The following is a 25134-nucleotide window of genomic DNA, read 5'->3' on the forward strand; positions in this document are numbered from 1 at the left end:
ATTTTTTCATATGCCTGTTGGCCATCTGCGTTTCCTCTTTGGAGAAGTGTCTTTTTAGCTCTACTGCCCATTTTTTGATGGGGTAAACAGTATCTACTTTTATGCCTTTTTTTTCTTCTCTACATGGCTTTGTTAAAACTTGGTGTCGCTGTTTTCCACATTATTCTTTATGTAGCTTCCTATCAATTAAAAGGATTGAGGTGGAAAAGGAGAGGATGGTCTTTGTCCTTTCTCTCTCATGTGCAGCATATGTAACTGCTTCCGTCTCTGAATTTTGTCTAGGGAAGCTTAAGAGGTCAAAACTACTGTTGCCTATGCTCATTCTTAAACTACGGATAAGGATATTTCCAGTTCTTGTCCTTGTCAAACAAAAGGTTGAGAGTTATGGTACCGAGTGGGCTAGGAAAAAATGAGCAGCAGGCTACAATTAAAAGTAGAGAAATACAAACAAAATAAGGTCAGGCCTTAAGGATACTCATTGTCCATTGTCTATCACCATAGTCCATTGTGCTCTTAACCGCTTTTATCCCAGGTCAGATTTTCTGTTTGCTTTTGGAATACTGTTTCAGCAGTAGTAGTCACTCATAGTCATGTTCAATTAATATGGACTTTTTTTTTTTTTTTTCAGTATTCATTTATGGTGTGTCACTGTCCTGTGGGGCTAGGCTCCAGGCTAATTCTTTCTCTACTCAGAATTGTTCCAGCCAATAAAATGGAAGTATCTCCTCCTTACAGTGAGGAAAACTTTATTTATTCATCAAGGAATGAAGAAGGGTGAACTCATGCTCAAAATACACCTACTTGAGCAAGGAGAGTATAGGGTCCCTTTATAGGGTTGCATGTTATGAACCCATAGTAGGGTTCCAGTGGCCATGCTTAGATAATCTGTTTTTGCAGTTGGCACCTTTACCTGTCTCTTCTTGCGAACATCTTGGAGATGATTGATTTGATCTGGCCCTACCGTAACCAGCGTCTTGCCTTGGCAGTTATAAGCAGGCTTAGCTCAGAATCATAAACATGCTGAAAACTCAAAACTACCCAAATCACAAAAAATGATGGATCATTATATTAATAAATCAAGTAAACATGTTGATAGATGCTGCTGTATGATTTTTATCATCCATGCATGGTCCCCAATTTGGGATAATTAGGTTTCCATATGATTTGGAGGGTAGTCTCATGATTTTTTTTTTTTAATCTTTTAACTGATATGGGGAACACTGAAAAAGGTGAAGGGAAATCCTTGAAAAAAGTTGGGTGAAGGCCCTTCCTGGTGGTGCAAATGCAGCACTATAAAGATCTCTGTAGTCGCTTCACAACCAGTTTGATCCCAAAGGTGACCCACATGGTGAGGCAGACCTCTCCTGACCCACCCACTGCTCCCCTCAGCAGTGTACTGCGTTGATCTGCCTGTTCTGCTTCCCGGTCTGCCCTGGTGAATCCTTTCACCGTTCTTGCACCTCTGGCCTGTACCCCAGTTCTATATGCATAAGTAAATCTTAAAAAAAATTTTGGGTGGAATGGGTGGACAATTTGGGGGTAAGTGGAAATGTTTATGTGCTACTTGAGAATAATATGTGTCAATGGCAAAAAGCTGAAAATTGAAAATGTATGGTTTTCTGTTTAGAGATGTGGAGATAAATTTAGATTTTCATAAATATGGTGTAATTAAGTAGTAGTAATTCTGAAATTTAAACAAGGTCATTGATTGGCATTAGAATTCACTGCGAACTTGGGAGACTTGGTGTACTTAAAAAAGCTGATTTGCCGTAGTATAATCAGTTATAGACAAGGGCGGTTACCTTGGTTACTAGGTTTTAATATGGTATTTCTCAGAATTTTGAGACTGAATTTAAATATCGGAGATGGCCCTGTTTGCTTTTTCTCTTCTTCAAAGCCTTACTACCACTGTTCTAAAGACCTAGTCAGAAGTTGAGTGCCAAATCATGAAAATAAGGTTCTATAAAATCTAAAAGTTTCAATCATGTTTCTATCCTGTTTCTAGCATTCAAAACCTCAGTCACCTGATAAAGGTCTTTTTTCTAGCTTTATGTTTTGCTTTCTGTGATAGCTTAGAAACTTAAAAATTAAGGAAAAGATTTAAGCCACACAGAAAATGTATTCATTGATAGACTATTATTAGGAAATGATGTGTATTCACAGATTAACCTAATGCTGACCTGGAGAACTATATTCTTAATGTTAATAGTATTCACAAACAAATCATATTTATTTATAGCCTATAATCTATGGAATACTTTTTTTAAAAAAACAAGGCAGGAGCTCGGCACTATAACCCCTATGCCACCAGGGAGGCCCTCTATAGTGTATCTTTTGAAGACTCTTCTTGGGTTCTTCGAGGATTACTGAAGAACTTTAGCTAGGTTTCTGTGAAGTTTCTGTGCCTTTGACCTCCTTTTTTGGAAGCATTTTTGCTCATTCCATCAGATGCATCCATAATATTAAACACGTAGCCCTTTCATTGCCTTTATCACATAATACAATAATTACCTCTAAACTAAACAGCTAACTTCTTATGGACAGAGACTCTGTGAGGCTAGAGACTAAGCCTCACTTTTTATTTTAAACACCTGGCATATTTAAAAGTTCCCAATAAACAAATGTGGAATAAATAATGAGTAAAACAGACTTCAGCCTACTTGGCAAAAATTTACTAGCAATGGAAGTAACAAAGAAAGCTGTTTATAAAATATTCTGTGATATAGACATTTTGGAAATTCTGACAGCTTTCATATCTAATTATTGTATTTTACCTTATGGTCTCTAAAACATCTTAAAGAAACTTTGCTAGAGTGATATAACTTTATTTTAAAGTTAAAATTTTTAACTTTCCAAATGCTAAATACTTTAATAAATGTAGATGTTTTGCATTTTAGACACTGTAACATGTCAGCTTAAATGTGGGAACATTTAAATGAAAGATTAGCATAAGGACTTAGAATAAATGTTCTGGAGATGCTTACATAACATATAATTTGTGCTTGGTAACCTTCAAAGACACCTGATTTTTATTAAGAACTGAATTTAATGTTTATTTTCATTCATCTATAAATTAGACATTTTGATATATATGTTATAGGGCAGTTATAAAGATTAAATATAGATTGATAAAATAATTGAAGTACCCAGTATAGGATCTGGCATATATTAATCATCCATTATATGGTAGCTACAATTTCCTAAATCCTACAAGACTTGTTATGTGATATAATATACTATCTATTTCCCTGCTTCCATTGGAAGCTTGGCAATTGTTTAGAACCAGCTTTTTTTTTTTTTTTGGCTAGAGATGTGTTAGACAGAGGGGGTAAGCCTGTTCAAAGTAAAAAATAGTTGAGACAGCTTTGGCTTTTGAGTATATTCTATTACACAGTCATGCACAACTTAATGATCAGGATATGTTCTGAGAAATGTACCTTCAGGTTATTTCATCACTGTGCAAATGTCTTAGAATGTAATTTATAAAACCTAGATGGTATAACCTACTACACACTTAGGCTGCAGTACACAGCTTATTATTGGGGTGCTGTCATTTATATGGTCCATTGTTAACCAAATATTAAACAGTTCATGACTATTTATTTAGGTTACTTAATCTATTTTTATTATTGGTCTCATTTGGAATCAGACTTGTATAGTAAACTTGAGAGCAGAAGGTTTTTAGTTTTGTTTTTCACTTGTTTTCCCTTCTTTTTCTACTAGGAGAGAAGGGTTTAAAACAGAAAAGATATGTGCTCCTTTTCTTCTGCTCCCAGTCCATCAACTTGGAGTGATTTTTCATTCTTACCAGGTGTCCTCCTTAAAAATAAACGCACATACTCACTGGTGACATCTCCAGTGGTGACATCTCCAGTGGTGGCTAGGAAGTGACAATGAAGAGCTGTGGTACATAGCTCTTATTCTGTGTGTATACTGGGCATATGTAGTATCATCAAACTTGGTTTCTGAAAGAGGGAAGAACCTTGGACAGCTGCTATCCTTACTTAGCACAGTTGTTATCTCGCTTTTCATTGTATAAAAGCAGCTGTATTTTGCTGCTCAGCTCCTAAATAAATAAAAGGATCATAGAGGACAACAGGGGGCCACAGCAGAAGCGTTCACGTCGCGGCCCCTGTCAGATTCTGGTGAATCTGCGAATTCTGCTGTGTATCTCCTTACCTATCAGTTTAAATCAAATAATAATTGAGATAAACAGTAGCAGGGCAGACTTGGTGTTTGTGTATATAGGCCAATTTCATGGTACAGTCATGTTTCCAGGTAGATGTTGGAGCACATCATTCTAAAATGTGCCTAGTTATAAATGGGGTGAGGTGAGTCTCTGAAGGACACTGTACCTCACTGTAAGACAGTAATTTCTGGGATAAAAGAACCCTTTAGAAGCAGTGGGAAAACAAGAGATGTTCTTTTTGTGCAGTGTAGCTAAAAACTGCTTGTAGGTCTCTGGAAAAGTGTTAATGTCATCACTAGAAATGTAAATGAAGCATTGTGACAATTTGGGCTGGCATTAGTTATTTGATTATCAGTAGTAGGGTGCCTTTTAAACTTTACTGTTGTTGGTTCAGGTTTAATTACCTGTGTTCTTTAGTGGCTCTGGAACAAAACAGCTACAGTCAACTCTTTGAATTCTTCAGTCATATTGATAGATCAAGAAAGTTATTAGGCTTTATGTCCTATTCCTAAAGTGAATGATTTGTGAGCAATGTTATAATTTCTGTTAAAAAAAAAGAAAACCCTGTAGTTATTTTTTATTTTTTATTTTTTATTTGTGCATACAGAACTGGGGTACAGGCCAGAGGCTCAGGGGCAGCGAGAGGCTTCACCAGAGACAGAGTGGGGAACAGAACAGGCAGATCGACGAAGTACACTGCTGAGGGGAGCAGCGGGCGAGTCAGGAGAGGTCTGCCACGCCATGTGGTCACCTCCGGGGCAGGCGGGAATCGAACTCATGCGGAAGTGGCTTTAGATTCTCAGTGCTGTGCTTTAACCCGCTGCGCCACCAGGGAGGGCCTAAAACCCTGTAGTTTTATTGCACTCACTTTGCATGTAATTCACATACCATGACATTCATTCATCCCTTTAAAGTATGTAATGATGTAATGGGCATTCAAATGGTTTCCAGCTTGGAGGAATTATGAATAAACTCAGTCTATAAAGTTGTTATACACTTTTATATATAGGTTTTTGTGTGGACCTTTGTGTGTACTTAGATTGCATAAATACTTATGAGTGGGGTGAAGAGATTGTATGGCTAACTATATGTTTAACTTCATAAATAACTCTCAAATTTTTGCAAAGCAACTCTTCCAGTTTTCATTTCTCCTACCAATTTATGGGAAATCTGGTTGTTGCAGGTCCTATTCAGCATTTAGAATTTTCAAGAATTTTCTTTGTTTCTTAGCCATTCTAATATTTAGTTTTTTTATTAATTTTGTTTATTAGTGTAACCATTATCATAGAATGAGAACTATGACCATAGAGTTTATTCAGGTATTACCCAGTTCCTTTCATTTTATTGCACTCTGCATTTTACAAGCCCATTATTGTTTATAAATGAAAAATTTATACAATATGAAATTGCCAGAGGGTGAATTTAAATGCAAAGCAAGCATTTATTGAGTGTTTATTATGTGCTAGACCCTCTGCTAGATGGTGGGAATATAGAGAAATAAAACATATCTCTGCTACCATGGAATTGACAGTTCATTGAGGATGAAAGACATGTAAGGAAGTAATTACATGTTACGAGTTATAGCTAATTACCTGAAGCAGGGAAGGAGGGTCAACTATACCTAGAAGTAGTTAGTACTGTGGAATGATTTTGGCATGTAGTCAGTGAAAAGAACATATCCCTTTGCATGGTGTTCTAAGATAGGTTTTGGTTGCAAAGGTCATACTCACTCTGCATTATCATGTTTAATAAATCATTGTCTGATAAAATGCTTGTGAGAATATTCTGCTGAGTAATCACCTAATGATTTGGGCCAGTTATCAGCTAGTCACGTGTGTACAATAACCAGGGAAAGGGGCAACTTAATTTTTGTAGTTCCTTGAGGTCTGCTTCTTTGACTTTGAAAAATTCTTTCACTTCCTGTATACTCTTTAAGTCTGACTCATTTCTGCTTTTTACCTAATGCACAGCTAACCTGAATAATCACTCCTTTTTAAAGGGCATGTGTACTTAGCTCTAAGTGTTTACCACAGTCAGAAATGGTAGCAATAGGCATTTGTGCTTTTAGTAGTACCCATTAGCATTCACCCAATAGAGCTGACTTCAATATACAGGGTCATTTCAGGTGGTTCTAAGAGCCATGTTTCCCAACTTTAGATAAACTGGGCTTCATGACAAACTAATAAGAAGAGCTGTGAAGAAAGATTGGAGATGGCAGGTAGCAGGAAGAGACTTAGTTTAAAGTCACTGAATTGTACTTCCACTCAAGTTATGTTTATCTAATTTTTGAGTATCTCTCAAGAGCAGGTAACACTTCCCTCTTTCTTCTTTAGATTTCTCTAGGACCGGAGTTAACCAAGTTTGCTGCTATTCAGCAAGGGAAAATGGGGTCTAATAAAGAAAAAGGTTAAGGTAGTTGGAACTAGTTGTTTTCAAGAAGAAAAAGATGAAGTCATAATTTGTATTTTCTAATCTTTTTTAAATAATATTTTATTCTTGTGGTATCATTAAGATTCTCCCTATTTGGTATTATCACCATAGGGTTAACTGTCCTTTGTGCTTCCTTGCCTTGTATACCCTAATCTTATTCCAGGCTTATTTAATGGTTTTTGAGAATTTGTTGCATGGAAGAGTAAGTGGGCTTAACAATAGTTTTAAAGAATATTAACATTCATAGCAAATGCACATCAATTATATTTTATTAGGATAGAAAAGAGATTCATTTTTGTACCCCTAGGATACATACAATGAACATTTGGTTGTCATTAAACGGCTGAAGGTGAGTCTAAAATTACCTTTTCCAGAGAGCTGCAAATATAACAGTCTTATGTGGGATGGTTAAAATTTACCATCTACTGAAGGATTTGATATTTACTGAAGATGATGTGAAAAATACATTTGAAAATTGGTTGTTTTTCCTTTCTCTTTGGATTAATGACAGCTCAATCTTTATTTGAGAAAAGTTTTAATATTAGGGTAAATGTATGTCAAACCTCTCCATACTACAGTAAAGTTCAATTTGTTATAGGAACTGCATGTTTTTGATAAGAGTCCAACAAATAAAAGCAAGTAATTGACTTAGAACTACACATTTGTAGACTACTACTTTATGATACTTAGAAATTTTATGTTACTATTCATCTGTTTACTGTTCCCATTTAATTATCCCCTCTTAAGTATCCTGTCTATTCTTTTTTGTACTCGACAGCAAATTGTGTGCTTGAAATCACTACATGTTGATTTTGGACATACAGCCTTTTTGGTTTTTACTCAGGAATGGCAATTTCCATAAGTCATTATGCTTTATTAGTTTTGTCCTTTGTAGAAACCAGGGTTCTGGGAATCCATTGTGCCAAAGTAGATCAAGCATGAAAAGATTCAGTGAAAGGGCAGAAGAGAGATTTTTAGAAAATAAAGGGAAGAAAAAAAAATCTTCAAAACTAGAAGTGTATGTTATATACACTGGGTAATTACTTGATTCTCTTAACATAATTACATATACATGGTAAATAGAATGTGTGTATGGTTGGGTGGGGGATAGACAAGAGGATATACTTTCAAAGAGATTTACTAATCAAAGAAAGGAAGTTGCAAAACTATGCATATTTTTATATTTATTGGGAAAATAGCATTAAATAACATATTTTCTATGGGCACATAATTGATATATTTTTTAACATGTAAAAGAATACAAATTTATAAAGTGGCCTGAAGAGAGTGGCCTGAAGAAAACAGGATTGGAGGATTTTGCTTTTTCTGTAATATTCTTTTTGCATGCTTGGAAATAATAGGTTTATATATTAACTAGGAAAAATATCTCTTTTGAAATAGGTAATATATATTCATTATCTTCAAATAATGTTTATAGTATAGTTCAGGAGCAGAGATAGTGTAAAGTAATATAAACTAATTAGAAATAAGAGCATTTGGGGGCCTTCCCTGGTGCTGCAGTGGGTTGGAACCCTGCATTGTGAAGCTAAGCCAAGCCATGGTTGCTTCAGTGCAAGTTTGATCCCCGCCCAGGAGGTGATCCACATGGTGCAGCAAACCTCTCCTTGTCTCTCTTGCTCCTCTCCTCAGCAGTGTATTTTGTCATTCTGCCTGTTCTGCTTCCCACTCTGTTTCTGGTGAATTCTCTCGCTGCCCCTGCACCTCTGGCATATACCCCATTTCTGTATGCATAAATAAATAAAATATTTTTTAAAAAATTTAAAAATAAGAGCAGTTGGATGGAAATTTAGAAATGACTAGCTTTGTAAGTTAATCCTTTCTTGTGTGTTAAATGTTTGAAATGATATATTGAAGCAGTGTGATAACGAGAAGAACCTTCCTTCAGGATTTCCTTTTCTTGTTTTCCTCTGTAATTTTATGATGCTCTTTATCCTTTCCTACTCCTTCCAAACATAGATGCACCTTTTGATTTTTTTTTTTTAGATTTATTCATACAGAACTGGGGTACAGGCCAGAGATGTGGAGGGTGAGAGGATTCACCAGGGGACAGTGGGGAGCAGAACAGGCAGATCAACAAGCAGATTGACGAAGTACACTGCTGAGGGGAGCAGTGGGCAGGTCAGGAGAGGTCTGCTGCGCCACGTGGATCTCCTCGTGGATCTCCTCAGGGCAGGCGGGATTGAACTCATGCGGAAGTGGCTTAAGCTTCTTAGTGTTGCGCTTTAACCTGCTCCACCACCAGGGAGGGCCTGCACCTTTTGATTTTTGATCCTGTCTATACCCCTTCCTTCCCAGGCACACCTCTGTTGTTCATGGAGCAAATGGCAAATGATCAGTATGGAAGCATTGGAATGTTACTGGAATGTTACTGGCATGGACTTGAAAGTCACAGACTTGTGTTCATGTCCTGTTCTCTGACCAGTTTTGTAACTGAACACTTACATAATCTTTGTGAGCCTCACTTCTCTCTTCTGTTAAGTGGAGATAATGCTTACCCTGCAGAGTTTGGGTAAGGGATAAGAGCATGTCTCTAAAGCAGTTAGTTACCTCACTGCTGAGTAAGTGGAAGGCACCGTGGCTTATTTTGTCTTTTGACTCCAGAGCTGTTTTTTGCCCTCATACGCTAATGCCCACTTGCAGCCTTTTACCTTGTGTCCCTGGGAGGTGAAATGTCTGGGTATAAGCCTGTAAGTATAGAAAACATCTTTGATCTCTCTCCACGAGAAAGTCAAAGGGATGGGATATAACTGGGAGAGAGAGGGCGTGGGGCTCTGCTGGTGGGTAGATCAAGCTACTTCCTGAGCTTAACAGTTGAGCAAGGGTAATTGACCAAGGGCAAGTGAGGGTTAGATTTCCTGTTTGCAGGTGGAGTCAAAGAGGCCTCTCTGGGTTCTGTGAAAATTAGTTTGAAGGGGGAATTTAGGAAAAAGACTTCAGTGAGGGACTAGGAAGAAGTGCCAGAGGCACTAAATCAGAGTCCTTAAGAGCACAACCTGAATTTGACTGGGTATGAATCTGACTCTGTCACTGACTAGTCTTGTAACCTTGGCCTGTTACTTAATCTCTGCATGCTTAACATATAAACTGCAGGTAAAGGTTACCTACCTCATATAGTTGAGAGATAGTACATTTAGAATGCTTAGAACAGTGCCAGGCACATATGCTTGATAAATTTCTTCATATTATGCCAAATTGGGGGGTGGGGGGAAGAAAGCAGGGCCATTGAGCTGGGAATGGGCTGCCTCTATGTACAGCTAATTGACAGCATCTGTCATTGGTTATCTTCAGTCAAAGAGTCAGTAATGGCATGAATTATTTATAAACATGTCCTGATAAAAAAAAGAAATTTAAAAGATGTTTTCCTTATTTCCCCTATATCAGGAAACCAAACTACCAACTGCTTCTCTAACCTCAAATCAGTTGGGAAACTGACCCATGATGTGGGTCTACTATTTCTTGCTACTTTCCTTCTAGAGCCTTCCTTTATTGTAGTGTCCCACTGTACTGTTCAGATTAATGGGGGTAAAAACATAACCTGGAACCCTCCCTGGTGGCGCAGCAGGTTAAAGCACTGCACTAAGAAGCTAAAGCCACTTCTGCATGAGTTCGATTCCCGCCTGCCCCGGAGGTGACCACATGGCGCGGTAGACCTCTCCTGACCCGCCCACTGCTCCCCTCAGCAGTGTACTTCATTGATCTGCCTGTTCTGCTCCCCACTCTGTCTCTGGTGAATCCTTTTACCCTCCGCATCTCTGGCCTGTACCCCAGTTCTATATGAATAAATAAAAAAATAAATCTTAAAAAAAAAAACTTAACCTGAAAAACCATCCAATCTGAGTGGCTCTCAAACCTAGCCAGTTATAAGAATGATTGGGACATTTATTATTTTAAAGTTATGATTAAGTGGTTTTTAACCGAAGACCAGGAACCTATATTTTAACTGTTTGGGAAACACTTCAGTTTAGATACATGAATCCTCCTCCAAGCAATTTTCTTTTTGTGCATGTGTGATAGGAGACTCCTAAGTTCTTGTATGCATAAATTAATAATTTTTTTAATGGAGTAGAGGTAAAAAGGAAGGGTAGCAGTAAATTGAGAAATGTTAAATACTTGCTCTTTGGCAAACAGTGTGAATAAATACTTAATAACTTCAACCTAATCCTCAAAGTTAAAAATCCCATTTTATCAGTGAGAAAACAGAGGACTTTTGGAATACTTAAGACAAGCTTCATACCTGGTCAGATAGCAGGTCAAAACACCTAGGACTTTATAGAATGTGATTTTTTCTTTTAAAGGTTTATTTATTTGTGCATACAGAACTGGGGTACAGGCCAGAGGCATGGGGGCAGTGAGAGCATTCACCAGAGACAGAGGAGCAGAAACAGGCAAATCAACGAAGTACACTGCTGAGGGGAGCAGCAGGCTGGTCTGGAGTGGTCTGCAGCGCCATGTGGATCACCTCCAGGGCAGGCTCGGATTAAACTCATGCATGTGAAAGTGGCTTTAACCCGCTGTGCCACCAGGGAGGGCCCAGAATGTGATTTTTTTAAATGTATACAGAATTAGTGTACATGCCAGAGGTGTAGGAGGTGGGAGAATTCACCAGAAACAGAGTGGGTTGCAGAACAGGCTGACCAACTGAAATACACAGCTGAGGGAACAACAGGCAGGTCAAGAGAAGTCTGTTGTACTATGTGGGTCACCTCCCTGGCTGGCAATAGAACTCATGCTGCAGTGGCTGCAATAGCTTCATAGTACTTTAACCTGTTGCACCACCAGGGAGGGCCCTAGAATGCAATTTTTAAAATTATACTATACACATATACAAGTATTTATTTTGTAAGTAGATATAACTTCATTTCTTTATACTGTATACAATCCTTTGTTAAAATACCTATCATAACTTACTTTATGACAAACTTACTTTAATTGGCTATGTCTCCCTGTATTAGTTCTAGTATTCAGGGACTAGGTGACAATATTCAACTTTCAGAGGTCTAGTAGGGAAGTAGAAAAAAAGGATTTCCGTGTGTGCATTTAAAATTACTTGGGTCCTATTACAACTGATACAGAAAAAGGCACAAAATGATGTAAAAATAAACTATAATTTAAAAAATAAAACTTGGGTCCTGCACCCCATTCCTCATCTCTGAGTTAAAAAAAAAAGTACATGGTTGAGACTTTTGAGTTAATCTAGTTCAATTCTTTCATTTGTATAAAGGGAAAATGTCAGTGAAATTGGAGAGGTAGATCATGATGTACCGATAAGTCCCAATTGATTGAATTTTTCTTGCACTCTTGCTTCCTGGTTCCAGTTCATGGCTCTTCCTTAGGACCTGCATACATACATACTGCATTCAGGAACCTTTTGAGTGGTTCCTATGTTCTCTGTGCTGAGGAAATGTCATCTTTCTTTGTGTGTCTCTGCATAGGCAAATAGCATGTTTCTAGAAACCAAAAGAAAACAGCTTCCTAAATCCTTTATTTTTTTTTGGGGGGGGGGAGATATTATCTCCATTTGTTTTGTTTCATATACATCTGTAGTTGAAATTTTTTTTAATTTTAAAAAGATTTATTTATGCATACAGAACTGGGGAACAGGCCAGAGGTGCAGGGGCGGTGAGAGGCTTCACCAGAGACAGAGTGGGGAGCAGAACAGGCATATCAATGAACACTGCTGAGGGGAGCAGTGACCGGGCCAGGAGAGGTCTGCCACACTTTGTGTGGCTACCTCTGAGATGGGGATCGAACTCATACTGAAGTGGCTTTAGCTTCTTAAGGCTGCGCTTTAACCCACTGTGCCACCAGGGAGGACCCTGTAGTTGAATTTTAACACAAAAGTCTAAGAAACAGAATCTGACAAATGTGTACAAACAAATATCTTAAAGTAGCTTTTACTCATTTTAGCCTGGTACACAGTAAATGACAAATTGTGCCATTATATTCACTTAATGTAGAAAACAATCACTGTCACTGAAGTTTTTAACAGTGGTATCTCATTTGACATTTTGTTATTCGCTTGTTTTTAGGAGTCTAAGTAATGATTTAGAAGGTTGGATAAACCTGAAAATACTGTCATTACTCTAGTTTGATTTGATGTGAATGCTGAGGTGTTTATCTTGCTTGTCTTTAACAAAAGAAAACCAAAGTCTGTTCTATAGTAATAAGCTAGGTCATGAACTTCACTTTGTTTTAGACTCAGGCTGTTAAGAATAATTTATCTCCAATGAACTTGGGTGAAATGTTTTTGTTTTCACTGAGCTTGCATTTAATCTAACATTATGAAAATAGTTCCTTAGGTTAAAGTTTTTCATGTGATTGTTATGCAAAAAGTAATTTTAGTACTTCAGACACATTTTGATAAACTTATCTAATTGATACACTTATTGATAATAAATATTAAACTTAGTAATAAATATAAAGATAGCTGGTACAATTACATTGAAACTATAGTTTAGTTACCTTTTGATTTTTCAAGACAGTGATTCAGTTTTTAGAGTAAGAGTTCTCCCTTATGGTCTTCCTCTATAAAAAATACCTCTATTCATTCAATAGAATATTCATTTGACAGTGGAAGCAGTGGGTGAAGGGCAGAGGGCAACGCCAATTCACTTGACTCTTCCATTTGAATTAGCTTTCTACTTCATTTCAGTTTGAAGTTGTGGAATGTATACATGAAAAGATATTATAGAAGAAAGTGCAATCAAATTAATTTGGAAACTTGAATTAAAGTTAAAAGAACAGAAAGACTGTGTTAATAGAATTAAATGGCACTTTGATTCTTCATCAATCCATGGCAAGAAGCAAATAATACGGTATTAATTTATGTAGTGATTTCATGCATTGTTTTGTTGTTCTGTGTTTTTCTTTTTAGGACCGGAGTAGGCCCTATGACACTTTTAACTTGCACTCGTTGGAGAACTCCTTAATGGATATGATAAGGACTGATCATGAGCCTCTGAAAGGTAAACACTACCCTCCCAGTGGCCCACCAATGAGTTTCGCTGATATAATGTGGAGGAATCATTTTGCAGGTTAGGAATATTCATATGTCCATTCCTTGCTTGGTGTTTTAAACAAAAAATCAGCTTTTTATTAATTGTGATTGGGGGATTGTTTGTTTTTTGTTTGTTTGTTTTTATTTTGCTTCTGTAAAGCATTGTGGAATGTACTTAAAGTTAATTTAAAAAAAAAAAAAAACTCTGGGATCAGCTACAATAACCTTATCATGATCATGGTTGATTGCTTTAATCAGTAATGTTCAGCAGAAGTTTGTCTTAGTTAGATGAGGTTGTGATTATAGCGTGAGTTCAGAACTCAACCTTTTTTTGAGCTTTGTGCATTTGGAATCTTCACCTGTCTCTGGATAACTTATTTAATTCCACGTACACTAGAACAAAGATTTAGTAAACTAATTTCTAAAGACTTCGTAGAAAAGGGTGCCATTTTAAGATGTAATCACTTTCCTACTTACAGCAAGTATCACTGCACAGATATAAGAACAATCAGTATCCTACTGCATTTTCTAATACTAAACATGAGGAAAATCTATTAAAGTATATATAAAAGTTTTGGGTTGAATATAAGACAGAAGTCTCAAAGTCTGCAATATTAAGGCTTCTTGTTTTTAGATCCATGTAAATTCAGAATGGATACCGCGTTACATTTGTTATCACAGGGCCTCTCTGGTGGCGCAAGAGGTTAAGTTTCAGCACTCTCGAGCTACCTGCAGCCACTGCAGCACAAGTTAGGACCCCGTCCAGAAAGCTGACCCACATGAAACTCTTTTGTCTCGCCCACCCACTGTCCCCCTCAATAGTTTATTTCAATCAGCCTACCTGTTCTGCTCACCACTCGTATCTGGTGAATCCTCTCACCGACCCCCATATCTCTGGCCTATACCCTAGTTCTTGTATGTATATATGAAGTAATGAAATCTATAGTCACTGTCACAGGTAATTTGTCTTTTGGGTTATAGGATGCTTTAGGGGCCCTATGATATTTAGAGCTACCGTAATTAAAAATAATCAATGGAAATATCCACTGTACTTGGTTTGGAGCCAAATGTCTATAAACTGTGAAGAGTTAGCCACAGTAATACCCATCTTGTATGAACCCTTGTGTCATCTGAAGTTGTGAGGAATTTGGTCTCTTCTGGTTCTCTCCAGGTCCTTATATAGAGTATAACTGACAACAAATACCTGATGTATATTTCCTCAAGCCAAACCAGAAAACCACTTGTTCATGTTCTTGTCACACTCATGACTTTTTCTCTTTTCCTCAATTTCCAGTAAAAAGAAAGTAGTGAACAGGCAATAAAGAAAATAAAGAATTTTGAGCAAAGCTATATTTCAAGGCCTTCAGAAGTAGGAAAAAAAACCTCATTTATTCATTGTTATATTTAGTCACTGTTACCACATCTTTTTTCGGTTAAAAGATTAAGCACATGGTAATTTGAAGTACATTTCACTTAGAAGTGAGAATGGTGTTAAAAAAAAAAAAGAAGCCGGTGTTTTTCACACACTGTTTTGTGTTTTTAGTATCTTCTGAAGTTGCAGTTATCTTCCTTCTCAATCATTGTTCTAAATTTTCTCCTAATTACTCTAAAAATTTCAACCCTTCTTGATGCATACCTGTTCATCTTAATCTGTGTTCTAGCATTAAAAGATCATGAAAGGATCTTATAGTCTATAAAATAATCTTCCAGAATTTTGTGAATATTGTTTTAAGCAGGAACAATTGTACCTTGTGAGAATTGCACTGGCAAAGTGTAAGGAGGGTACCTCACTATAGGGTAATGTAAATACCTTATTCCACTTGTGAAAGTTTCTTTTTTAATTGGATGTTTATCTGTCTCTACATGAATTTTCCATTATTCTTGCAACTGTGGGGTTTCATCTTCTGCACTATGTTATAGTTATAGTATGTACTAGTAAGCTGGAAAACAGCTAATACATACATTTTATGGGTTAGTATGGTTGCATTACATCATCTTAGTTTATCTTAAAAAACACCCGAAGTGATTTCCTATGAATGGACCACTTCCTATGGTCAATTATATTACTTTATCATTGTCATCTGGTAGAGTGTTTGAGCTCCCGCCTTCCTTTACCAGCTGGGAGACTTACAGGTCTGGTTTATAACACCTTATGCTTGATCCTTATTACTGATAATAGCAGTTTTGATGCTAGCATTTTTAAGAAAAGGTAGTATTTTTTCCCCTTTGATCAAGAAAACTACGGAAACAAAAGTTAGCTAAAAACAAAGAAACATTCTTTATTTCTATACCTTACATAATAAACATTATCTATGTTTTATAATTTATTGATAGGCTTTTGAATACTTTTGGATGCTAAGTTTTTGGTTAGCACTTTTGGTTGTTCCAAGTTTTTCTCCTGTTATAGTTAATACTACCAGGGGTGAGTTCTTGCACATAGTTTTTCTTTGTAGTAAATTCAGAGAGGGTCGTGGGTCAAAAGATGGAAGTATCTAGGTGAGTTTTAAAAAGAGAAAGGTAGAAGATTATGGAACCTAATATAGCTTCTGTAAGAATCTGTTAAAAAAAAACCAAAAACTTCTATTCCCTCTTGGTTTGCCCTCTTACATTTGTTTTCTTTCACTTAAATATGGGAACACTATTTTGAGGGCCTCAAAATCAGGTTATAGAATTACTGGTGGGTTAATATATATATATATATATATATATATATATGTGCTTGTTTTGGCATTTTTCTCTGGAGTTCAGTTTTCTTTGGGAAAAAAATCTTGCCCACTAAAGAAATTCAGTTAGCGCATTAAAGGACAAAAGGTGAATAGATCACCTGAGACACAACCAAGATATCAAAGATTTTTTGTTAACAGCCTTTTAGATATGTTATCTTTATATGAGATAAAATTTTAGTTGTCTTTCTGACTTTGCAATCATTCAAACCTGGGTCTGAATTCTGACTCTGCCTTAGTTGCCTATTGATCTATACAAACTAGTGAAATTGTTCATAGTTTCAGTGTCTAAAATACAGCACATACTTCATAGAGTCAGAATGAAGATCAAATAAATCTCTGACACCAAAAACTGCTCAAATGTTATCTACCATTCTTTTTTTCCTCTGAAGATGGTGTTTGAATAACATTTATATCCCTACTAGGGATTTCTCTAGATATATTCATACAATATTACAATATTACCTAGTCCTTGGAATTAGATAGTCTTTAGTTGATATTGAAAACTTTCAAATGTAAGTTATCAGAATTTTGTATTTGCTACAGTTAAATAATGTTGTTGAAGGATAAGTTGTCATTTTGTAAAACCACTTTAAAGAGAAAAAAAATAATCTTCCTAGATTACATTGATTCCTAAAACTGTATATCTAAATATTATGGAGAACATATAATAAAATAGTATATCATATTCATGAAAAATTAAGCACTTAAGTGAATGTCGTGAAAGTTTGTCCATAGTTAAATTTGAAGTATTTTATCTTAGAAATGCATTCAATAAGAAATCCCTTTTTTTAACTGTTATCTTGATGATTGGGGGGGGGGGAGAATAAGTGTAGAAAATGACAGAATAAGTGAATAAGTTCAGGAACTAATAAGATTTGTTAACTGTAGTACAGAGCTCTAGCAGTTTTCTAATCATATTTATACTTAAACTAGGTTAACACTGAAGATACTTGTAGGAAGTGTTAAAAGGCCCCTTATTGGGCTCCTTTTTGGAACTTCCTTCCAAAACACTAGGGAAAAAAAAAAAGGCCCTTTATTTCCTCTCCCATGATAAAAATTAACTGTTAAGTGTATAGAAGAAAAGTTAATAGAGGGAAAAAATGAGTTGTTTTTGTTGTTGTTACTATATACTGAAGAATGTCTTTTTCATGTTGACCTGATCACAGACCCTTATTTAAATAAAAATTAGATAGTTTATTTTTTGCTATTTAAGGATTTCAAACTATAGTTCTTAGCTATAACAGAATAGCATTTTAATAAATTACTTATCTCTTACTATATCTTATGTGAATGTTTTTATTGTTCACATAAGAAAATGCTTCATATTGCTAAGGGGTGGGGTGGGTTTGAGAAGGAGGATGAACTAATGGAAATTCTTCTTATTCCTTTCATAAACATAGAAATCTTTGGATTGGTTGAGATAGGAGCAAAGCCTAGGTAGAAGACTTTTTCTCTGCTCTCTTATCTAATAGGGTGGAGGAATATCTAACTCTAACGTTGTAAGAAACAGGGTAAGAGATAGGGAAAATGTTCGTCCTTCCACCCTCCTGATAGCTGCCCCACAACCTGCTGCTAATGGTGAGGGTCACCTCAGCACTGGGGAATCCCTGTGAAAACCTAGGTTCATTAAGTTTGATTAATCATACCCTCTCTTAGGAGTAATGTTCAAAAGGAATGAAGTAAAGAAAGAAAAGAATAATAGGGAAATACCAACCTTGGTATATGGGCATTGTGACTTTCCCCTCACTGCAAGCAGAAATGGGAGTCATGTTTCTCTCTTAAGCAGAAGATGAGGCCTGGCTAACTACTTGGGAGTAATGCCTGAAGAAATGTTTTTATATATTTGAATTTTCTCTTTCTCTGTTCTTTCATGGAACTGAAATTTGAAAATGAAAAGAACAGGTGTCAGTTGAGAACTGATATTGCAGGGTTTGCTTTTCAACTCTATACTGAATCTGAAAAAATAACTATCCTTAGTGATTTAAAATATGCAAATTGACAGAAACTTGGAAGAGATAAATGTCACTTCATTGTAATAAAGGCATTTTTCAAATTCATTGCAACTTAAATTGACACTAAATTGGCACCTTTTATGGAATGTAGAAGTCCCCTAGTTAAAAAAAAAAAGCACTTAAGTTTTGTTTTTCCAGAAAAATATACTGTCTTTTACTCCTCCTGTACCTTTAATCATTGCTCCAGTTCTATTTTTGTGCTACCTTCTTTCAACCCACATCAGTTTATCTTGTATAAAAATAGACTCCACAAACTGTTGGGTGACAGATTCTGAGTTCTATACATTCCTGGAAGAAGGGTATAGTAGGTAGAAGTTGTGTGTTGTTGTTTTTTAACAAATACCTCCTATTGATTTACCCAATAATCCTTCAAATATAGCCGTGTAATTTCCTGAGATTTTAAAAGAAAACTATTATGGGTATTTTAATCCTAGGTACCTTCAGAAATTCTGACTGAATTGTTCTAGATTATAAACTGAAATGAGAGGGTATAAGCACACAGGTATTGATAACTTGCCAAAAATAAATCCACTACTGATATGTGAAGAAACTAGGATTTGACCTCAGGTCTAATGACCTCACAACTTTTACTTCTTGGTTGTTGGTAACATATTTGGAATACTAATACTTTGAACTTCTATGATTGTTCCTCAAAAAGGATCAAAATGCCATTTTATTATATTCTTATTTATCATATAATTATACCTTGTGGATAGTTTTCTGAAGGAATGTATCTTCAACTTTATAGAGAAAATTGGTAGAAAATTAGAATCCTGTAGAATATGGACCTTTTCTGGAATGCAACATTTATATTCTTTGTGTGGAGCCCTCTGAGGAGTTTACTTTAAGAGCAAGGAGGATGATTAGAAGAAGATACAACAGTTGTTCCCTATCTCATAACATATTGCAAAAGTGAAGAGGTGACTTTTGTAATTATGAATTTTTTAAAATTTGAATATTTATTTTGGGCATTGGAAAGTATGGGTTTAATTGGACTCAAACTTTGAATAACAGCAGAGGTATTTTTCTTATAACTAACTTTTAAAAACATGAATGTGAATCAAGCTTATGAGACTATGATTTTTACAGTCTGAATAACCATATGTAAACCTATTCTCTAGCCTTTTTCTTCATCTACCCCACCCCCATTTATCAGCCCTGTGCAGTGGTGAAAGTGGGACACAGTCTCAAATTTCTCTAGCATTATTTGAGTCAGTAAAACGAAGTGTGCCTTCCAGTTTCCGAAACCTTATATTTTACACTATTCTTAAAAGACAGCTAGCTGAAAAGAACAATTTTAAAATAGCAGACCATAGACAGGTGACAAAATGTCACCCTGGCAGCACCAGACTGCAATAGCACAAATCACCAGATGTCCCACACTTGATTCTATTTTCACAGCTGATTAAACAGCAGTATTTGTTGGACAAAAGGAAGAAAAAAGAAGAGCCCTATCTGTATTTAGGATCAATTTTTCTTTTGCTATTAGATTTTTCCCCCCTAAAATTCTATAATAACTTTAATATAAGATATATATTAAATGTAAAATAAAATTATGATATAATTACAGCCTTAGAAAAGAATCCTTTATATGTGTGTTCTCTAACTGGAAGACTACATATCAAAATGATAAAACTGCTTTTCTTTGGCTTGTGATCTTTTCTTCTTTTTTCTATATTGTCTAATTTTTTCTAGTAAAAATATTCCATTTTATTGCCTAAACATTAATTTTTGAAGAAGTAAAGAAACTAGTTTAAATAAGCCACAAGTGGAAAAAAATTGTATTTTGTTAGGAAAATAATTAGATCATATTGAGATAATTTGTTCTGATGGGTCTTGCAATGACTTAAGAGTTTTTTATAAAATCCTTTGTTGACCTTGATCCAGAGATCTGTTGAGATAGAAGAGACCAGTAAAATTAAGGAAAGGCAAAAAGTTTTCTGTTTTTCAGTGAGTCATTGAGCCTTCATCTGCAAAACATTGCTTAAGACTCTGGTTTTACTGCATCTTTAATGAGGATGTTTCAGAAGCGTGCCATAGAGGATAATTAGAAAACTACTGAGTTCATTTTCAATTTCATCTTTCTAGGCTAACCTAATGGGAAGTATTCAAAAAAGGATCCAATTTCTGGAGGATTTCAGAAAGGGCCACCTTTTTAAATTTGGGGACATAAGTAGTTTCAGAAATGTATCAAAACTCTTTGCTGTAGTGGTTATAAACTACATAATTCTTTACCATAAATTATTGTAGCACAGGAAATAAAAAATTGAATGAACATCAGCTAAATTTGGGTTTGCTTCGTTTTCTTGACAATTCTTCATTATTCTAGGAATGTTTAGAGAACATCCTTAGCCTTTAGGAGTCACTTACACATCTGAAATATTGCTTGGTCAAAATGAAGAGACACCTCTATCTGCCATTTCTTTACTTTCTGGTGGGCAGTGATTTTGAGCTCTTGATGAGTTTTTAATGACTGGCTATCTAATGCCAAACTTGAATACCACAGAAATGGAAACTATTTTAGAGCAGATCAAATCAAGTTCTCCTATATACTAGTATTTGATGATAATGAATTCAAATGAGGTCTTGATTATTTGAAAGTAGCAAACTAAAACCAGAACATAAATTCTTCCTTCTGAATCATAGCCTTGCTCTGGTGACAATTTTTCCTCTTATAGAAGCTTCTTTTTGTTTTATTTTGTCTTATTTATTTATTATTGAAATTTGGCTTTGTTTTAAGGCTATTCATGTGTATGTTTTATGACTTGATTTAAAAACTACTATAATATTGTGGTTGTTGATAGCATTGTTATAGATTATTTTAGCTTTTTGTAATGTTCATATTTTAACTGTGTGTTGAAATGAATTATATTAAATATTATTTGTACTCAAAATAAAATTACTTTATATTTTAGGACGCATGGGAATAAATTTCCATCATCCAGGAACAGATAATATTATGGCACTTAACAGTAAGTCTGCATATGACATGTTTTATAAATTAATAGTCAAGTTTACAGCATGTGATTTCTGTTTTCATAATTGTTTATCACATTTCCAGCCTTCCATTATTTTATACCACTTGCTCTTAAAGTGTGCTCTGTGGACTGGCAGCATCAACATAACTTGGGAACTTACTAAAAATGCAAACATTCAAGTCCCACTCATACCTGCTAAATCAAACACTTAAAGGAAAGGGGCCCGGTAATCTGTGTACTAAGTCCTATAGGTATTACTGATGCAGGCTAAAGTTGGACAACTGCTGCTTTTTAACCAGGAGTTGACACACTATAGCACTGTGAGCTAAGTTGACCAAGTTCTTGTTTTAGTAAGGATTTTTATTGAAATGCAGCCACACCCATTCATTTACAGATTGGTTATGGTTACTTTTGGGCTACAAAGGCAGAGCCCCCCAAAACTAAACTGTTGTCTAGTCCTTTACAGGGTAAGTTTATGGACCCCTGCCACATACATACTGTTGGAGTGGGAGAATGGAGATGGGAAAGGAGAAAGGAAAAGAGGGAAAAGGATTGGGGTAGAGAATGTGAATGAATTTATTCATTTATTATTAAATTTATTAATACACAAGTCAGAATTTCTTCATTTAGGTAGATACCCAACAGGTGTTTCAAATTGTATAGCAGGGCTCTCCTATCATGTGTTGCATAGTGCAGGTATCAACAGCTTTGCAAGTTAGAAATGGTTTTGTCAGTGTAATTGTTGGGTTGAATTCTGGAGCATCAAAATTATTATTATTGAAGACTTAGCCAGAAAGTGATTGTATTAAGATTGGAAGAAATATCTGCCAGCATCAGTTCTCCTTCCTAATATCAATGGACCAAATAACTTTATAAAAGAACTGTCTTTGGATGGAAATTATCAGTTGCCAGAAGCTCTTGAACCTCTTAGAATGTAAGTTTTCTTTTCTATCACATGAGTGGTAATAAGGTTATTCCTGCTCATTCTCCTAGACTTACAAACTGACTTTCAGTATACATAGAGGCACACTGGGTAAATCTGGATTTGTATAGAGAATTACCCTTTGCTTCATATTGAAATGCAGTTGGAGTTCTGTAGGTCAGATTTAGGTTGTTTTGAAAATATATATTCCTTATTTCCTTGTTTCTGATATACAGCTTATGTCCCTCTGAACACTGCTGAAAACCACAAGTGCTTAATGATTCAGGTCCTAAGCTACTCCAGACATAATTTGTTCTAAATAGGTTGTGTCTCTTCTTTTGGACACTATTGGCAATAATAAAAAGAGTCTCTAGCTCTGTTTTCTAACTTCTGAGGGAAAGGCCACTTTCATTTATATTATGCTTTCTCTAAGATTTTTTCTCTAGAAGTAGGTTACTTTATGATGGGATTTAACAAGCATGCTTATTAACTTTCTCTATTTAAGCAATTTTGTGAAACTTTGTGAACAAACTTCAGTTGGGTATGGGATTTAGAGATGATTGTGTAAGGCAAGAACTGTATGGTTGTGTGTCTGCCTATAGGAATGACTGTTGCTTTTAGTGGGAAGATTCTGTTTTTTAAAGTTCTGAAAGGGTCACCTTGCTTCTGTTGTATTAAATGTTGATGAGTTTATACATATTTGAAATATTATGGCAGATATCAGAGCTTATCTATTTTCAAATGAAAATAGATTCTTTTCAGAAGAAGCCCTATAGAATTCTTGAAGTAAACGATAAAAACTAGTTTGTCAGTTGTAATTGTATTGCTAGTTTGTCAGTTGTAATTGTATTGCTCTTTCAAAGTTGACTCCAACTCGAAATAGTGAGAATAAACAAAATATCTTCTTTGGATAGTCTGAATATGTATGAGGTCAATACGTTTGAACAAAGCTTCTTTCCCTTTTGTATAGTTGAGTCCAGTTCATCTGGTGACTTACATATGTAACACATGCATAGACACGCGCATGTATTTTTGTCTTTCCTTTTATGTCTGCCATTTGTCATCCAGTTATCCTGTGACTGGTCTGCCCTTCTTCCTTTCCATTGAAATGAAGTCACAAATCACTGAAAATTTATTAATTTAAATTTTTGACTATTGAACAAGACAGAATGGAAGTTGGGGTGTATTTTCAGAAAAAGACTGTGAAATTTGAAGAAAATTGAATCAATGATTAATTTTTTAAATCCTAAATTGAATCAGTGATTAAAAAATCCTAGTCATAGCTCCTCTTCTTATTTTTACTATACAAAATCCATGCTTTCTAAGTCTGTACCTAATTTGCCATTCACTATGCTTCAAAAAATCTATCCTCCTTCCTTTACCACACCAAAACACAAGGCTCCATGAAAATAGCATATTTTCAGCTCTCCTGATGAGACTCACGCATCACACTGAGCATCCTCATTTCTCACTGCTACTTCCCAGTTTTAAAATGGATCAGTTTCCCATTTTTTGGTGTTTCACTTTCTAGTTTCTAGTTTCACTTTCTTCTGAGAATCACCACTGCTGATACCATGTAAAGACAAAAAAAATTGAACTTGGGAAAGGAGCATAGACTCTAAACTATGGAAAACAGTAAACCTGTAGGCATTTAAGATGTGGAAGGACTGGCAAGACTGGTCAAAAGCCAAAGAAATACTGGTTTGTTTTGAGACCATGAATCTAGGATGAATTTGCATGCCTACCTTTGGGGAGGAAATTCAAATCCAGCTTGACTTCTCCCAAATTATTAGGTTTTCTATTATGTAAGGTATAGAATGGGAGATAGCAGAAGAAATTGTCATCCATCAGTAAGACCTGTCACTTGTCTTTTGTTTCCAAAATAAAGTTAGTCCTAAAACAATATGCAACTGCTACTTAGGTGATTTTTTTTTCCTTAGCTTTAAAAAAGAAATAATCCTGCCCCCATGTCTTCTTTACCCTTATTCCAAAAACATTAGACAACTGCAACATTTTATTTTCTGCTGGAGAAGGAAGATAGCTATTGTGAGAGTGCTTTCAACTGCATGTATTGTATTTCTACCAGCCGGACATTTTCTAACACCAGCAGTAGTTGTTTTTTGTTTTGTTAGCTGTCTAGGCATGGAGTTGTTTTTAGCAGCTGTAGATTTGTACAGGGCTCTTGACTGAGTTCACAGTTTTTCCTCTATTATGGTAACTCTCAGAAGAGAATATTGATGCTTCCATGATTAGTCAAGTGGACCAAATTAATGTTCAAAACCAGAATACCTGGTGTCATAATGTATCCTATCACTTCCAGGGTTTTCTTTTTATTCCTTTTGACTGATCAACCCATCTTTGTCCAACTAGAGAATGAGCTTGGAAAAATAGGTAAATATCAGAAAGTCGCTTGATGAGTACAAAATTTGAAATGTGTTTGAGGGAAGGAAGGTATCATTCAGCTACAGAGATAAGTAGACTGAAAGACTTGTGAAACTTAAAGATACAGTAAAGAAATGAACTAGCATAGTTATGAAAAGCATTGTCTGGAATTAGTTCCACTTTTACAAGTTATATGACTTGGGGCCACATACTTAATTCCTCTTTGCCTCTGGTTTCTTCACCAGTAAAATGAATAATATCTAAAATGGCTGTATATAAATATTGTCAATCTTACTATAGTGCCTGACTAGTAGATAATGTACAAGTGAGCTTTTATTGTGATGGCTTGTATCAGTTTTATTGCTGCTTTTTGAATATTTCCTTTTCTTTTTGGGTTAGGCTTCTAAAACATGTATTTATCTAACACTGGTTACATTTCAATGGGTATTTCCATATAGAATTTAAGATCACTTACCT

General features: G+C 35.6%; 1 protein-coding gene across 7 annotated transcripts in view; it reads left to right on the plus strand.

Moving 5' to 3' along the window:
• The window catches only part of CPEB3 (cytoplasmic polyadenylation element binding protein 3), a 172405-nt gene that overhangs the window by 51144 nt on the left and 96127 nt on the right, over positions 1-25134 (plus strand). For 4 of the 7 annotated variants that reach the window (XM_012723761.1, XM_012723762.1, XM_012723760.1 and 1 more), the window contains exons 3-4: positions 13515-13674; positions 21291-21347. In XM_012723761.1, the coding sequence (XP_012579215.1) occupies positions 13515-13674; positions 21291-21347 (217 nt within the window). The remainder of the gene's footprint in view (positions 1-13514; positions 13675-21290; positions 21348-25134) is intronic. The other 3 variants (XM_004680631.2, XM_012723764.1, XM_012723765.1) reach the window with 1 other exon arrangement.

This window comes from Condylura cristata, unplaced genomic scaffold (genome assembly GCF_000260355.1).
Source record: "Condylura cristata isolate star-nosed mole 26May11 unplaced genomic scaffold, ConCri1.0 scaffold00011, whole genome shotgun sequence".
Lineage (NCBI taxonomy): Eukaryota > Metazoa > Chordata > Mammalia > Eulipotyphla > Talpidae > Condylura > Condylura cristata.